We start from the raw sequence: 17,231 nt of genomic DNA, 5'->3' as shown, positions 1-17,231 counted from the left end.
GCAGTTGATAGCCATGGTTCATTCCATATCTCCACTTCATTGCCTGACCCTGTTGCCCAGCCTAGTCCCTTAACGAGCAAATCACGCCCCACCAAGATACCTTTCCAGCCATGGGAGGCACTTGCTGGAACCTTCGCATCCAAGAAAGAAGAGTTATTGCAATACTTGCCCAGAACGATTTTTGCCAGTAGGGAAGAAGGCTCCTTGAGGATTCGCCAAGACAGTTTCGCAAGCATTGCATCATTGAATTGGGCAATTTCACGGAACCCTAACCCGCTAGCGTTCTTCGGTTTTGCGAGTTTTTCCCACGAAATCCAACTCATCTTTTTTACACTAGGGGAAACATCCCACCAAAACCTAGTAAGGATAGATTGGATTTGTTTGCACAAGGACATGGGAAGTTTGAAACAAGACATGGCGTAAGTCGGCATAGCTGCTAGGACTGATTTGAATAGCAGCAACTTCTCCGCTCCGGAGAGAAATCTCGTTGTCCAACTATGTGAGCGCTGTCGTATGCGATCCACCAGTGCCGCGAAAATGTCTCGTTTTTTCTGACCAAAGTGCTCCGCTAAACCTAGATACTTGCCGACTCCTCCCTCGTTGAGAATTTGGAATTGGTCTCTTACGCGCCTTTCCTTTAACATGTGGTTAATGTTTCTGCTAAAGAAGTAAATAAAACCATTGGGATATGTCATTTGAACATTTTCTACATAATGTGACAGCCTTTCCTTTAACATGTGGTTAATGTTTCTGCTAAAGAAGTAAATAAAACCATTGGGATATGTCATTTGAACATTTATTACATAATGTGGAGAAGGGACAGCATGCAATACTTGTGTACGGAATCTTTATATATTCGTTATGTAGACTATATACCAACAGGTTGTGTTAGGTTTCTGACTATTATTGTTGGTAAATAAAAAAGTATTTACAATATAGAACGGGACCCAAGAATGTTATAGTTTGGACCCAACTGTAAGTATCCCCTATATATTATTTGAGAAGCATTGCAACATTTTTTTGTAGCCACATGTCATCACTAGAATAATTCTTAGAATCCTTAGAGAAATAGGTTGGTCCATCTAAACATATAATAAGCTTTTTATTAAACCACAATAAATACATTATTAATGTGCTTCATTATTTCCTTAAATAAGATTACGGAATTGCCTAATGTTGCTAAAGTATATATGACAATTAATGATTTTAAATAATAAAGATTTGATAAAAATAAGTGTGTATTATAATTATATTTGTTTAATTTTAAGCTATTAAAATAAATTAAACAATCATAGTAATCATATAATAAAAATTAAAAAAATTATTTATATATTATATTTTGAATTTTTAAAGACGAGTATAAATTACTAAAACTGTTAAAAGTCTCACATTCAAATTTTGTGATCTATGATTTAAAACTTTTGTTATGGCATGATACAAATAATTAAAAAATAATATAAGTTGAAAGTCTCATTTAATAAGTATCAAAAATAAAAGATATATAAATATATATATCATTTTAAATTAAACTATATGCCATATAAAAATACATAAATATCTTAATTTTGAAATTTACTTTGAACATTTTTTTGATAAAAATTTTGAAAAAATATTGACAACTTAATTTTTTTAAATATTATAAATTACTTAAACCATTAATTCCACAGTGAAAATTTTGTTATCACTAATTTAGACTTTTTGCTATAACAAATACAAATAATAAAAAAAAATATGAGCAAAAAGCATCATCTAATAAATATTAATATTAAAATATGCCATATATGTTACTATCATTTAAATTTAATTATATATTATATCAAATAGAAAAAATATTTTTTCGATTTATAAAATTTATTTAAATGTTCGCACCAATTTAATTATATATGTAGTAGATAATAATTTTTTTATTCAATATATATTTTTTATTTCATAAAATGTTATAAACATATAATATAAAATAATTTATATATATAATGTTCATTCCGTGCAAGGCGCGGATCTTAACCTAGTTTACATTATAGCGGGATTTGCAACTAGTCAGATCACAGAATATGAGGCCTAGAAACTAGAAAATCAGAGCGGCAGACAAATATAGATAAAGCCAATAAAAGGACGAGACGGCACAGTGTTTTGTTAAGCAAACCGGGGACGCTCTGCTGTTCTTTATTTACTAGTGACCAGCGAAGAAAAACGTCTTGTACGTTATATACTAAAGTTAACCACAAACGGCACACAGTTCAATTCTATCGTCTTCACTCTTCATCATCTGGAAACTGAGAGACGAGCTTTACCGGCGTGACGTCTTAGTTTCTCAAGATAAAAGCCTATTTTCTCCGCCGGAGAGATGGAGGGAAGCGAATCTCAGATCTATCACGAGCGACAAAGACTTCAGTTTTGCCTCCTGCACTCCCTCAACAATCTATTTCAGGTGATCCGATCTCTCCTTCTCAGTATCAAATCACCGATGATGATAATGTGAGATTTGAGATCTGATTTTGATTTTGAGTGTAGGACAAGAACGCATTCACACGGGAAAGCTTGAACTCAATCGCGGAGAGCCTCGTGGCCGATGACCCGAACAAAGAAACGTGGACGACGCCTCTCTCCTTCCTCCTCAAGCCTCACCACAACACGCTCACAGGGAACTACGACGTGAACGTGATGATCGCAGCTCTGGAAGGGAAAGGCAAGAGTGTTGCTTGGCATGATAAGCGCCATGGAGCTTCTTCGATCGATCTTGGTGCAGATAACCTAATGGGTGTTGTGCTGAATGTTCCTGTGAAACGGTATGGTGGGATTTGGAGAAGCAGGCATTGGGTTGTGATGAGGAAGATCAATGGAGTCTGGTATAACTTGGATAGTGATCTCGTTGTGCCAAGGCCGTTTAAAGGGGAAGATGAAGTTAGGGGGTTCTTGGATCAGAATCTGAGTTTAGGTTCCGAGGTTTTGCTAGTGAACAATGCTTGAAGATCAAGAACGTGAGTTGTTTCGTTTCTTTGCTTCTCTTTTGTATAATCATCATATACTCATCAAGTGTGAAAATGTACATAGGTCGTTGTAGTAATTTATATTTATGCCAAGGTTTAAGATAAAACGGAAATAGGATTTTTATCTGAATACCATCCGTTAACCAGTTTCGTGGAAATTCTGTTTCGGATAGTTGAACTCCATTATAAGTACATTTAACATGCATTTCACGTTTCCACTCAGTTAAATCTTCTTCCCACTCGGGAAGTTAGTCCCGATAAAGTTGAATACTTGTGACTTGTGAGTTATCAAACTCTAATAGATCTTTTATGTTCCAAAGTAAGATATCGATGTTTGCATTATGAAACATCGATCTTACTTAATAGAGTAAATCTTGTATACCTTCTGTCCATATTTGCATTTTGAAATAAGCCATAGATATAGATTATCTGCTGCTATTCGCATCTAAGATTGGGCCAGTCATGCATAGATTATTTTTCTGCTCCTAATTGAATGTTCTCATATGTAAAGAACCTATCACTGCTCCCAACAGATTATGATGGTGATTAGTTTAAGCCATAGCACTGACTTGGTTACTATTTGCTTTCTGATATTCGTGTACTCACCATTGACCTCGTTTTATTAGCCTCTGGTTCAAGAAAGGTATCTGCGATCTATAAAGGTGAGTTTATGTTGTCCTTTCCGAGAGTCAAAAGAACTTGTACACATTTCTTTCTATGCACACACCTGAGTGATGATCAGAGGGGAACCATACCGAAAGGTTGTTTATTAGAACTTTTCTTTCGCTTAAACAAATGGTTGTAGTGGACCACTGTATACTTACTTTCCATAGTGGAAATGTAGAAAAAACTAGACAAAGTCTTGTTCTTTTGCTTTGTTTTCCTGTTCTTTTGCTTTGTTTTCCTAATTTTCAGCGTTAAGAGTTTTTGATATCTTTCTATATGTTAGTTATTACAATTCTTTCCCACATAAAGTATCTTTTCACAAGTTTGAAATTGAACTCACCTACTTTGTTTAATTTATTTGTACTTGATTTTAGCTCTTCAGTAATCATAGCTTAAGTGTAATCATGTCGTTATTAATACATTATTAATAATCATGGCCTCTCAGTCTGGTCTCTATCTCAACTCTATTAGGCAACTGTATTCAGCATCAATCCCTTTGTATATATAAATCCCATACTCTCAACTCTATTCTCGTAAACTGCTCTTACTCCCTAGAAACATGTCGGCTACAGGAACAAAACGGTGCAATGCAAACACTAAACCAGTAACTTCTGGTAAGCAATCCTCAGCCAAGGGACCTTATTATAAGAGCCCGGGACGCACAACGAGCTGTGGCTTGAGGCTGCCGAGAAAAACAGAAGTCACGGCAGCAAGGCTGATCAAGCATCTCAGCTGTAAATTCGTCAAAGGGTTACGTCTAGTGGTGATGAGGAAGAATAAGAAGAAGAGATCTCCACCGTTGAAGGCTTCTTCCACCGGTAGATCTCAGCCTTCCGTCATCTCTGTGGCTAATGATACCTGTAGATCAGAGGCTATAGAAGACTGCATACAGTTCATAAACTCCTCGACCTCGTTCACAAGATCAAGTTCCGCCAGTTGCCGTACATCTTAAGCTTTTAGTTACGCCCATAATCTCGAAGACTCTATTCCTCAGTCACTCTTTTTGCCTAAGGAATATCATATTAGAGAACTGCATGTAATGTTTATATATACTAAAATCTATATAGAGAGAACTATGTAACGTAAGTGATCTTGGGAAGCTTAGAAAGTGTGAGCTTCGTTTATGTACAAAAAAAAAATCATCTGTATATCTTCTTTAATCTACATAAAGTATTATTCATGTGCGTTTGGCCTAAATTGACAAGTAGAAATTTCCTGAAGAATTTTCCGGCAAAAAAAAGGATATTCCGGCAAGCTCTCAGACTTGTAATATGTGTATATTTAGAGCCTGGCCACCTGAAGAAGGTCTTGGAGCTGAACTATTCGCTAGTTTGTCACTATTCTCGGAACGGATCAATCAATGATCTTCTCTCCGGTTGAAAATAGGTTCCAAACGACAGTCCCGACAAGGTAAAGACCGACCGAAATCGTGAAAACGTCATCCCAAGAACCTGAGGTATTCAATGTCATTCTTAGTTTCGTTCATTGGTAAGAATTTTTTAAAATATTTAACAAAGCTTTGTAAGAAATCAAGAAGTGTTCCCAACCGTGTTGTAAGATGTGACCAGTGGCGGCTGTGCCAAGAACTCCGGCAAGTACTCCAGCTGTGTTAGACAAACCAAGTAACACTCCCTAACCACAACAACAGCAACATCAACATCCCTGACACGGTTGGTTAAGACTTAAAAAGAGTGATTGATTACACTTACAGAGTATCTTGGAGCAATGTCTTGATGGTTAGAGTACAAACCAGACTGGGAGAAGGCATCAGTCCCTTGGCTACAAGCCATGCACAAAACGGCCATTGCAGGAGAATCAATGTGTTTCAGCTGTGTTAGAAAGAACGCTGGTCCAAGAAACCCAATTGTTTGCATTATCTGTGAATCCATCATAAAATCAAAGAGTTCCTTTAACTAGATTTGCATTTGAAAAGGACTGAAGAATCCAGGATACACACACAGGTACCTTGCGGACATTCGTAACGGAGAAACCTCGGCTAACGAGTGTATCAGCGATCCATCCTCCAGCATTTGCAGAAATCGCCATTGTCAGCCATGGAAATACTGAGAGAAGTCCTGATTCCATTAGGTTGAACTTCAACACCTGCCTCTCACCATGTCCATGAGATCAATAATCACAAAAGACAAAAACATTAATAATAATTAAAAAAAAAGCAGTAATATAACTGACTTGATGGTAATAAGTTGGCATCCAGGTCAAGAGAATGAACGTTCCCCAGTTGTGACAAAAATGGCAACCAATAAGAGCCCAAACCGGCGGTTTCGACAATATCAACCTCCACGGGATCGACTTCACCGGCTCTTTGCTGGCACAGTTGTCTGCAATCAACTTCCTTTCTTCAGGGAGCAACGATAGATCTTCAATTGGTGAACTCTCTGCCTATAGTTAGTAACAAAACACATTACATTTGGATCCAGAAAATAGTTAAAGAGCAGTAGAGAAGTGTAACCTTAGTTAGCCAGAGAGTCAACCACACAGTTCCAAGCGACCCAAAAGAGTAAAACACTGAAGGCCAACCAAACTGATGAATCAAGAAAGGCGAAAAGGCTAAACCGGTGACGGATCCAAGGTACATTCCGCTGTAAACAAGCGCGAGAGATCTGCTTCTCTCTTGCACAGGCACCCACTTGGACAATATATTGTTCATAGCAGGCATCGCAACACCCTGAAGACACCAAAGATAAGATAGATCTTAACTCCTCTCCTTTATCAAACACACACAATCCAAGACTGAGAACAAACCTCGCCAACTCCCATGAAAGCACGAACAACGAGCAAGAACGGGAGACCGAGTTTGGCTGCGATAGGAGTAAGTATTGTAGCGATGGACCACCATACAACGCCGAATCCAAGAACCATTTTGCCACCTACCGTGTCTGCCCATATCCCTCCAGCTATCTGTCATATCAACAAGTAGTACACACTTATTGATTCAACTGCTCAAGATCTATTTTATTTGGATTGCTAGCAGGTTATGAGTCGAAACCATAATCTTCATAACCAAAACCACAGCATATAATATTAGTTTCCTCCAAAAAAAGAATCTATGGAATAGTGACGACCAGGAGGACCGGTCGCCGAATAAAACATTTGCCTCTAGCGTTCAATTTTTTAAAATTTCTAGAAAAATTTACATAGACACAAGTTCCTTAATTTGTAAAAAAAAATTATTACATTTTTTACTAAATAGTTTACAGCCTCCAGAATCTAAGGGGACAAAGCTTACTTGAGTGAGAAGGTAACCCCAGAAGAAGGAAGACTGAATCAACCCAACTGTTGCTGGATTCCAACCATACTCAGCCGACATGGGAAGTATTGCTATGCTCATGTTCACCTGTCTCAACACATAATCTTTCCAAAATTAGCAACTCCACGAAATCCTAATTTTAGCAAATTCCTTTTTAAATTCCACTGAAGGAAAACTTACTCTGTCCATATTGCAGAGAAGAAAAGCTGAGAAACAGAGAAGCACAATCACCCACCGCTTCGGAAACTCTTCCCACCATGGAACCGAGCTTAGCGAATCCGATACGACGCCGTTTCCGTTCACTATCTCTCGACCTTCTTTTATAGTCTCTGCATACGACGAGTTACTGCTCTCTCTCTTGTCGGAGCTCCGAACTAGCACCCGGAAAACGCTGGACCTGTTCCGCTGGTGAATCCATATCCGTAACGACTTCGGATCAGGTTTTAGAGTCCGGCGGTTGCGAGGAGAGGTCTCAGGTGGACGATTTGAAGTGTAGAGAGGGTGGAGGTTCGGGGAGTAGAGAAGAGCTCTCGCGTTCATGACGAGTTTGATTTTTTTTTCTTGTCTCCACCTCTTCTTCTTCTTCTCAGTTTCTCGGTTCTTTTTTTCTCTTAAGAGAAATGAATAGATTTTTTTTTCAAGTTCGTGGCTGAGTTGACGACACGTGTGGTCCCACTATTGGTTCGGTGAAGATGTCATAATCTAACGGGAAGTATAACGGTTAACTGAATTATTGGAGGAGGTAACCGGACTAAGAAAGTTACCTTAGCATAAAGCCCATATCTGGCCCAAATAAATAAGCTTACAGGCCGGAAATTGCGAGATTACACTTTTGTTAGTTGTTCAACTTTTCCAGAATTAAAAAAATATCATGAATTGGCAAAACATTGTTGAAGTCAAAAGAAAGGCAAACCTTATGAACTTTGAAGTAGGCCTACTTTTTTTTTTTTTTTTTTTTTTTCACTGAAGATTTATTAAACATAAACTGTATAATACAAAGAAAAAGCCCAAAGATGGGCAAAACAACAAGACCAACACAAAGGCCCAACACGAAGGCCCAAACTAAGGAAACTCTTGAGGCATGAAGCCCAGCAAGAGGAAACCGTAGGGGAAGAGAGATTCATCACCCACCACGTGGACGTACGCCCTGCGTACAAGAGACACGCATCAAGGTAAGGGACCGTCATCTTCCTCCGGTGTCAGAGACGAGCCGCGACGACGGAGCTCCACCGAATAGGAGAGGCAAGCCGAATAAGAAGCTGCTCAAACCGAACAACTCTCACCGGAAATCACTGTCGATAAGGCTAATCTGACAAATCGAACACTTCGGGAGAGAAAACAACTGTCTTCAATCGATCTAAAAACAAACATCGATTTTTCTGCATGATTGATCGGACATCTTTAATGATACTGATAAGCTTGAAGATGAAACGACCTCCTGAAGGGATAGGAAAGAACAATCGACGGATTAGATCAAGAGTCAGTCGAGACAGAGAAGAACAGAAGCGGCGATCGAACGGAATCCTGGAGAAAAAACTCCAAGAGTAGCCGGCGAAGAAGATGCTTTTGGAGCCATCACTTCCCGGAGTCAAAACCGGCGATGAGATGCTATAGAAGCCACCTCAACCCAGAGTCAAGAGCCCGATAGACGGGAGTCGTGGCCAGAGAGAACCGGCGAGCAACACAAACGGAAGCTTTCTCTCTTCTCTGTGAAAAGTTTTAGAGAGAGAATAGAGACGAGAGAGAAAGCTAGCTTTTGAAGTAGGCCTATCAAAACAATAGAAATGCAAATAATTCGGTAGTGCCTACAAATATTTATTATCCGTACGTGATATAATATTTAAAGATATGAACAATGACCGACTTTTATGTGGGGATAAAGGCAGGATCCAAAGGTAAAACTATACCCCCCCCCACCCCCCCACTAATTGCGTTAACAAAGATGGCAAAGAATATTTAATCCGGAAATTAATTTAATTAAAATCTAGTGCGGGTATATATTTTTACGTAAAAACTAACCGTCCAAAACATTAATAGCCATATTATTTGGTTGTCCGTTTGTTGACAAAACAAATATCAGAGTAGTGGGCGCAAGCCATTGCTTATACTTATATTTGGTTAACTTTGTATGAGTGAGAAATGCCTTTTTGGTAAATAACTGGACTAGTAAATAGTATTTTGAGGTTTCACTGTTTAGATCCTCAAAATTTTAGGATTTAAAGGTTTTTGAGAGTCAACAACCATAAATTTGAGGGTTTTATGGTTTGTTAGAGATGCTTTTAAAAGTATACAACGTCATTCATATAAATAGAACATGCCACCCAGGATATTAGTACATATGTTTGTGAAAAAACACACATGTATTTTAAGCCGAAGTTGACAATGTACTTCATCGCAATAATTAATGGGTATAGCATGGTCGTAAATATATAAGCTTGTGAAAGCCAATTGTACTACATGATTATATCTCCATAATCTACTGCCCATCTTAAATATTGTGTTTAGCCCATATCTTCCCATATAAACTAACTGTTAGATGATAAACTACATTCTGTTGTACTATGCGCAAACCCAAAACCATATACTTCTAATAAAACCGTCTCCAACATATATGACCACTTACCTACAGTTTTGTAATTTAGTGAATGTACAAAAATAATAATTGAATCATTTATATATGGGAAAAAAAGAACTAAAGATGTAGCAAGACCAAAATTAGGAAAAAAAACGTTTTAGCTTTTATTGTATTAATTGTATTGTCCAAGAGCAAGGGATGAGAATGATGCAAGATTGTGGTGCGGCAGAGATTCACTCATCGAAGGTGTCCCTTCTTGTCTAGCCTCAAGTGCTCCGTAGCTTAGGCTTTATGACTATCACTTTTCCTTATTTTATGTTTATGTAAGTAATCATTATTATTGTCTATCGTCCAATAATTCCTTTCTGCATGCGTTATCCATTTAGACGAAGTTAATAATGCTGACTGCCTTTGATACAAATTCCATAGGTAACATATAACTTTTTGTAGTAACGAGGTCTTCTCAAATCTAAACTCGAAGTAAAATTTCTGATATCAGTATAATACATAACTCTTCATAGTAAAAACATAAACTATCTATGTTTTCACCAATGTATTTTATATCATGAAACTAAAATAACCTACTTAATGAGGAAAGTGTTGCATGCGGAACGGAGCAATATGGTCCGTGGACAATTCTAGACGTAGATCAACGGGAGTAATAATTAAGGTGGAAGCGAAAACCTAGCTAAGTTTTAGTATTTCAGTAAAAAAGGTTCAAATCTAATTCCATAGATGGTATAAAACATTAAAACGGTAAGGGTTTCGTACCACTTTTGTTCTCCTCCGACTTTGGGTTACCATTAATTTGATCGATTAGTCACAATAACCGCGCGCAGCCATGCTACGGTACAAGTTTACCAATCACACCCACAAGACAATACAATAATTACAGTCGCATGTTACTTATCAGGACCGTACCACCAAAGTAGAAGGCAAGACCGTAAGAAACAAACGTTTCCATGTGGATGGAGACAGGAAGGGCTTCGTAATGCCCCGCTTTAAAAGTACATACTTCCTCACGTGGCCCACTTCTTCAATTATCATTCACCATTTCAATCATTCGTCACGAACTTTCTTACCGTTTATCTTTATTTCCATATTTATTAGCTAGAAGACATATATATACCAAATTTTTTTAATTAGTTGTATTAAAAGCAAAGACATACGTTCTTCGTTTGTACAAAGGTGGTATTCGCTTGGAACGACCATCATCTAATCACGATTGATTAAGATAAAACAAGAAGGTGATGACATTTACATTCTACATGTTTCGGCTATTACTACTAAAAGAATAAAACCATTTGATATTATGTAGCACCCTTAAGTGGCGCCACTTGGTTATTTCGTTGTTTCCCCTGAAAGCGAAACCTTAACCTATATTTTTGTCATGTTCTGTATAATCACAAAAGCCTATGACCCTATACTAACCTGAATTTAAACATTTATCAGTAATATAGTAGCCTGTATTTTCTTTACTAATTAGTTATGATCGATCATATTCATATGCATTAGTAGATATATATGTGCATGGATCTAAGAAAACATATGTATGCATTGATGAGCTTAGATTATAAATGAGACATGTGCACGTGTTCCTCTGTCTACGTCTATATCCTAAGCAACAAAATTTGTGAAACCAGATATTAATATTCATAAAATAATTCGGTAGCCTTGGATTCCTCCTCCAAAATTTTGAGTTTAGCTTCTGTAAATACATCAACTCTATACAAATACAATAAATTATTTCTTACAAATACAATAATTAATAGTAGATAACATCGTACTATAAAATTGAGAACAAATGGAAAAAAGATTATGATCAATAGAAAGAATAAAATGATTATAAAGTATATAGTAGTTAAACTACGAAAAAAATAAAGTATATAGTAATTAAAAATTAAAATAAATTATCATCACTTTGCCAGTTTAGGTTTGAGGTTCGGTCTAAGTGATATAAATGATGGATCGTAACAGATGATAAATTCACCCCATGACATTAGTCGGAAAGTATTTTAAACTAGGGTCAGACAGTGTAATAATCAATCCACTCTATAATACATGCGCGGAGACGACAGAGACAGACTTTACCAAAAAAGAAAAAAAATTAAAACATTCAGATATCAGTTCTCTATGTAAATATATGTGAAGTCAAGTAAAATATCAATAATGAATACCCCAGACCTCATTTGAAATTGTTATTTCTTACTGGAACATTAACTAAAATTCATTAATCTTTTTATGTGTATAATGATGATCTTAGATTAAGAAAAAAGGTTAACTAAATTGGTGGTACATAATATATGAAAACAAAATAAGAATTTGTTAACATTTTATTGAACAAACGAAAATTTAATCACATCGTGGTGGTATAGTGATTTCCATTAAAGAAGAAATTACCATATTGGTTCAGGCCATATATCGATTTTGGTCTACTACGAAAATATTAATTCCATATGTGTCCAAACAGATATGAGTCCATTGTTTACGGCTCATTTGAATACCCGAGAAAATGTTCATCTGTGGGCTGTACTTATGTTAGATCTGTGTTTTTGATAGATCCGAGTTTAACTATTTAAAAAGAAAACAAATGAAAACTTTCATCTAAATTGCGAGAGTATTCGATGGACACAGCCATGTTATGTTAATACAAAACTAAGATATGAGAGATCATGGCATATTCTATAAATCCAATGAAGGGAAAAACAATGCGCACTCACTCATATGCACACACACACAGTAATCAATGCATCGTAAGATTCGTATAAACATACAAAAAAAGATTAAACCTAAGTGGGGAGACAAATATTCTGGCAAATACTAATAGAAAAAATAAAAAAGTAAAAAAAGACATAAAAATAGCGTCGCACCTACTCTTCTTCTACACCTTTAGTATCTCTCCTGTCTTCATACCACCTTTACACTCTTTTCTTCATCATTTCTTCTTCTTTACAACTCTGACTTCTCTCCAATGGCGTAAAACTGCAAAACACTAAACTTCATCTGCTTCTCTCTCTCTCTCTCTCTCTCTTCAGACCAGTTCCAAAGTCTTAAAAGCTCAGTAACAACCCTCGCGAATGGCGGCGCGAAAACTAGGGTCGTTGTTACGGCAGCATTTCTTCTCTCTCTTCTTTCTCTTCGTCGGCTGTTTCTTCTTCCCCAAAGGAGGTGACTTGAGACAGAAGAGGAGGAAGAAGAAGAAGCTTAGAACGGTCACTTCCGGTTCCGGTTTATCCTCTTCTTGGACGTACTTAAAACGGGTTTTCTTATCCACGACGAGGATATCCAAATCCCGCAACCAAACACACCCTAACGGCCCCTTAACGACTCTGACCTCCGCTAGATCGTCTCAGAACTCCCTCGTCACTCTCGTACAACCCGACCCGGAAACCCGTACCGAAAACGGGTTCTCGGATATCTCCTCGTCGGATTCTCCCCCGTTTCTCCCTCTCCGCAGCGAGATCTTCCCTTGCACGACGTGCGGCGAGATATTCCCCAAAACAACCCTCCTCGAGCACCACATCGCGATCAAACACGCCGTCTCGGAGCTCGTCGACGGCGAGTCGAGCACCAACATCGTGAAGATCATATTCAAATCGGGCTGGCCGGAGCAAGGCGACAACAAGAAGATCCCGGAGATCCACCGGATCCTGAAAATCCACAACAGCCCGAAGATTCTCGCGAGGTTCGAGGAGTATCGCGAGTTCGTCAAGGCGAAAGCCGCTCGCGGCAGCGGGAACGGACGGTGGGACGACGAGCGGTGCGTCGTCGACGGGAACGAGCTCCTGAGATTCTACTGCTCGACGTTCATGTGTAGCCTAGGGCAGAACGGTAGCTCCGGTCTCTGCGGTCATCAGTACTGCAGCATCTGCGGGATCATCGGATCCGGATTCTCGCCGAAGCTCGACGGGATCGCGACGTTCGCGACGGGGTGGAGAGGACACGTGGCGGTTCCTGAGGAGGTGGAGGAGGAGTTTGGGTTTATGAACGTGAAACGGGCCATGCTGGTTTGTCGGGTGGTAGCGGGTCGGGTCGGGTGTGATTTGATTGCGGATGATGACGTGGACAAGAGTGGCGGAGGGTATGATTCTCTGGTTGGGCAAGGGAGTGGGAGCAAGAGTGGGGCCCTGTTGAGGATCGACGATGAGGAGCTTCTGGTGTTTAATCCAAGGGCTGTGCTTCCTTGTTTTGTGATAGTCTATACTGTGTAAGCGTATGATCGTGTGTGTTTATATTGTGTTACAAACTTGTGCTGTGAGGTTTGGTTCAGAAGTAATTGTGAAGTGTGAACGATTTAGATGATAACAATGTTTGTGGTGGATTTCAATATGATCCAAGCATCTTTTGAGAGGTTATGTGACAAATGAATTATATGGAATTTAATGTGACAAATGAATAATGGATATTTAAAATTATCGTCCAAATGAAACATTTGAAGTTTAGTAGTTTCTGATGTATAGTAGATTTTATCTCTGTAACAATCCGAATCTAATAGATGTTGACTGGAAAACATAAGAACGAGACCAAATCATGAGTTGGTTACACTAAAGGACACTTTTTGTCTTTCCTTTACAATGAGAGACACTTCTCACATTTGACACACTTTCTGGTGAAAACTATGTGATTTTTTGACAATTTTACCCTTTAATGAGAAGGAAGAGATGTTTGTGGACATGGATGAATGATATATAAATATTTGTGGACATAGATATATAAATGTTTTTGTTTGTGGAGAGAGTAAGTTATGGACAAACAATTTTAACGTACATATCTTTTATATCTATATTTTGTATAAATAATATTGATTAAATAGTAAGAGTGATATTGTTTGAATCAATGAATTGTAGATATACAAACTGTGGATGGATTAATCGTGGATATCATAGATCCACTATCAATAGATTGATAAAACTATTTTTGTGGAGTAGCAAAAAAAAAGTACATTAATAAAGCAACAATTTGAGATGATCATTCATTATATTTGTACAATAAGAACCAATGAAACAAGAAGCACAACAAAAGATGAACATATTTTACATCACCTCTTAACTGAATCAATAAAGGTGGAGTACGGGTATCAAATCAACAACACATAAGCATGACATTGGTTGTGGACGGCTCACCTGCAACCACTTCACCAAGCAAGACATCACTAGAAGTCATCTAGTCACCAGAGATCTATTCAACCATCTATACATAACCCATCCACGCTCCAGCTATCCACACACCGCCTATCCACGCAACCCCCATCCACACGCTACCAGTACACATCTTTTGCAGATCTGGATTTTGAAATAAGACTTTCCAGATCTGGATTTTGAAATCCACAACAACACTAAAAATCTAACAAAACAAAAACGAGAATTGATTAACAGAATTTGAAATCAAACTCATAACAACAAAAAGATCCTAACTTTTTTAACAGAGAAAATGTATAGACGGAGAAAGAGAAAGAGGTTACTGGAAAAATGAGGAGAAGAGAACCATGAGGCGGAGCCGTTCGTGGAAGAGTAAATGACAGAGAATACATAAAAAGAGGAGATGAGAGTGCCGATGATTACGTCGTGTAGATCGTCACGAACAGAGGTTTCAAATTCACCGCCTCTCGAAACCCATTTCGCCAAGCCTCCACCATTAATCTCTCAATTTTTAAATATCTCCTTCAAATCTTCATTACAAAAGATTTGTATTTGTCATAATTCTTTCCTTTTCAAATCTCAATAAAATAGAAAAGAAATGTTTCGGAGAGAAACTTGGGAATGATGAAGACATGATGAAGAGAGGAAAGAAGAAGGTTTGTTTAGGTTGATGCCACTTAGGGATAGTATTCTTGATTCAGTAATTTGTATACCCAGTTTATTTATTGATAACGACAGATGCATCCAGACTTAGAGAGACAAGAGAAAATGTAATTTTTGAGTTGAAAGAAGGGTATGATGGACAAACAATACTAAGAATGTGCCTCTCAAGTGGAAAGTGTCTTTTATTGTAAATCTAAAGTCATAAAGTGTCTTAGGGAGTAAAAAATTCATATTCCCAAATCATATAGAGGGAGGGGTTAAGTTAACCACTAGTTTGATCATTCTTTTATTTTCCTGTGTTTAAAGAAAGTATATGGTAGACAACTGTGACTGAAAAAGTTAATATTGTAATGATACAGCAACACTTTAAGATTATATTTAGTGCTTTTGTTAGAAAGTTGACGTTGAAAGAAATATCTCTTGGAATTACTGTAGCTTTAGAGAATTGAAAGAGTGTGAATCATACGATTTCATTTTCTGAGATATTTGTAAAGTCGAATGAAGTTGCAAAGGCTCCTAGGAAGCAGGAAGGGAGGAGCTAGTAAACCAAGCTCGAGTGGTCCAGTCACGGCCTTTACTCAGGTTTGTGTTCAAAAACTCTCGTCCCAATCTCCATCACTCCTAAAGCCGTCACTCTTTTCCTGTTCTCCATCGACAGGACCAAAAGATTCATGGTATTTAGGCAAGATTGCTTGGGGATCTCTGCATTTTCTTTGGTAAAAGTGAGACATTCTGTCTCAAGGCAAGCAAGTATGATGTATCCTGGTCTCCTCAACTAATTCTATATATTACGCTGTCTACGGCATTGGAGTTTACCATATCGCAACCAGCCTAGTACCCAAGACCAACTGCTATCATATATTTTCCGGTTACGCCCAACACATGAATTTAACGAGTTGTTTTTTTTTTTGAATGAATGTAAAATTTATTCAGCCAAAACTGTATTACAACTGATGCTACTGTTTTATTTTTGTACAAAGAATCAAAAAATCAGAGACTCTATTTTTTAAACCTCCTCTCAGCCTTCTCGTGATCCAAACCAAGCCATGAGACCCTCTTCAAGATATTTATGCCCTTTGCCTTTAACTGCAAGTAGCTTCAGCCTGATTGCCTTGTCAATGAACTTGACCAAAACTGCCACATCGTGTGACTCCTCACTATGCCTACGCGAGTTTCTCTCCCTCCAAATCGTATGCACAGTTGCTTGCAAGTTATACCTAAAGAGAAAGGTCTCAGTTGGATTGTAGCCGGGATTTGCTATAATTCCAATAAGGTCATTCCAATCTGCGGTGTATCTGTCTCGCATGATACCCCCCACAAGCTTTTTCCACACCTGCTCTGAGTAGTGACACTCAAAGAAGAGATGGGCGCAGGACTCTTGAGCGACATTGCATAGAACACAAGTGGTATTAAGCCCATCACACCACTGTTGCATACGATCAAGTGTTTGAAGCCTTCCCCTAATAGCAATCCAAAGTAAGAAAGAGTATTTTGGAGTGGACTGAGAGAACCAGACTCCTTTGCTCCAGGTGCATGGTTGGTGGTTTCCTCGTATCTGCTCCCAAGTTCTCTTAGTGGAGAAATTAGAGACAAATCTGTTGTCTGCTTGTTTAACGAGTTGTTTTGACTGTTAATTTTATCGATAGGTCGAATACAAGCTTTTACATGTTGCACATAAACCTCGAAAAGGCAGAATTAATAACACTAGGAATGTTCAATTGGTTAGAGGATATGGCCATTACCAAATACATAGCAAATAAATGAGGTAGAACCGAACCTGCTGAAGCTGCGTTACCATTTTGGTAATGTGACAAAATCCTATTTGCCAACCAAATAAACGAAATGTATTGAATGTACCCTCGTAGTACCACGACATAGGCGCAAGAGAATCCCCATAAAGCCGAAGCGGTGGAAGGCTAAAGCACAACCAAAAA

At 38.1% G+C, this 17,231-nt stretch overlaps 4 protein-coding genes across 4 annotated transcripts; 2 read left to right on the top strand and 2 right to left on the bottom strand.

Moving 5' to 3' along the window:
• Nucleotides 1-1,979: 1,979 nt before the first annotated feature.
• Nucleotides 1,980-4,605, top strand: LOC106453702 (josephin-like protein). The gene is made up of 3 exons (XM_048774457.1): nucleotides 1,980-2,428; nucleotides 2,512-2,964; nucleotides 4,162-4,605. The coding sequence occupies exons 1-3, from the start codon at nucleotides 2,345-2,347 to the stop codon at nucleotides 4,603-4,605; spliced, it is 981 nt and encodes a 326-aa protein (XP_048630414.1). The 5' UTR covers nucleotides 1,980-2,344.
• A 126-nt stretch (nucleotides 4,606-4,731) lies between these two features.
• On the bottom strand, nucleotides 4,732-7,512 carry LOC106451518 (sodium-dependent phosphate transport protein 1, chloroplastic). Its single transcript, XM_013893449.3, has 9 exons — nucleotides 7,102-7,512; nucleotides 6,901-7,008; nucleotides 6,417-6,572; nucleotides 6,124-6,339; nucleotides 5,844-6,053; nucleotides 5,619-5,756; nucleotides 5,363-5,530; nucleotides 5,201-5,285; nucleotides 4,732-5,104 (listed from the first exon to the last, which is right to left on the bottom strand). The coding sequence occupies exons 1-9, from the start codon at nucleotides 7,459-7,461 to the stop codon at nucleotides 5,007-5,009; spliced, it is 1,539 nt and encodes a 512-aa protein (XP_013748903.1). The 5' UTR covers nucleotides 7,462-7,512; the 3' UTR covers nucleotides 4,732-5,006.
• A 2,858-nt stretch (nucleotides 7,513-10,370) lies between these two features.
• Nucleotides 10,371-10,559, bottom strand: LOC125603548. The gene is given in 1 exon segment (XM_048774461.1): nucleotides 10,371-10,559. A coding segment is annotated over 1 exon segment (174 nt). The 3' UTR covers nucleotides 10,371-10,385.
• Nucleotides 10,560-12,362: 1,803 nt separating this feature from the next.
• LOC106365952 lies at nucleotides 12,363-13,851 on the top strand. The gene has a single exon (XM_013805475.3). The coding sequence runs from the start codon at nucleotides 12,574-12,576 to the stop codon at nucleotides 13,705-13,707; it is 1,134 nt and encodes a 377-aa protein (XP_013660929.1). The 5' UTR covers nucleotides 12,363-12,573; the 3' UTR covers nucleotides 13,708-13,851.
• Nucleotides 13,852-17,231: the final 3,380 nt, after the last annotated feature.

This window comes from Brassica napus, unplaced genomic scaffold (genome assembly GCF_020379485.1).
Source record: "Brassica napus cultivar Da-Ae unplaced genomic scaffold, Da-Ae ScsIHWf_34;HRSCAF=63, whole genome shotgun sequence".
In the NCBI taxonomy this organism is placed as follows: Eukaryota; Viridiplantae; Streptophyta; class Magnoliopsida; order Brassicales; family Brassicaceae; genus Brassica; species Brassica napus.
The sequence above is the reverse complement of the archived record's forward strand: the minus strand, read 5'-3'. Positions and strand labels throughout refer to the sequence as shown.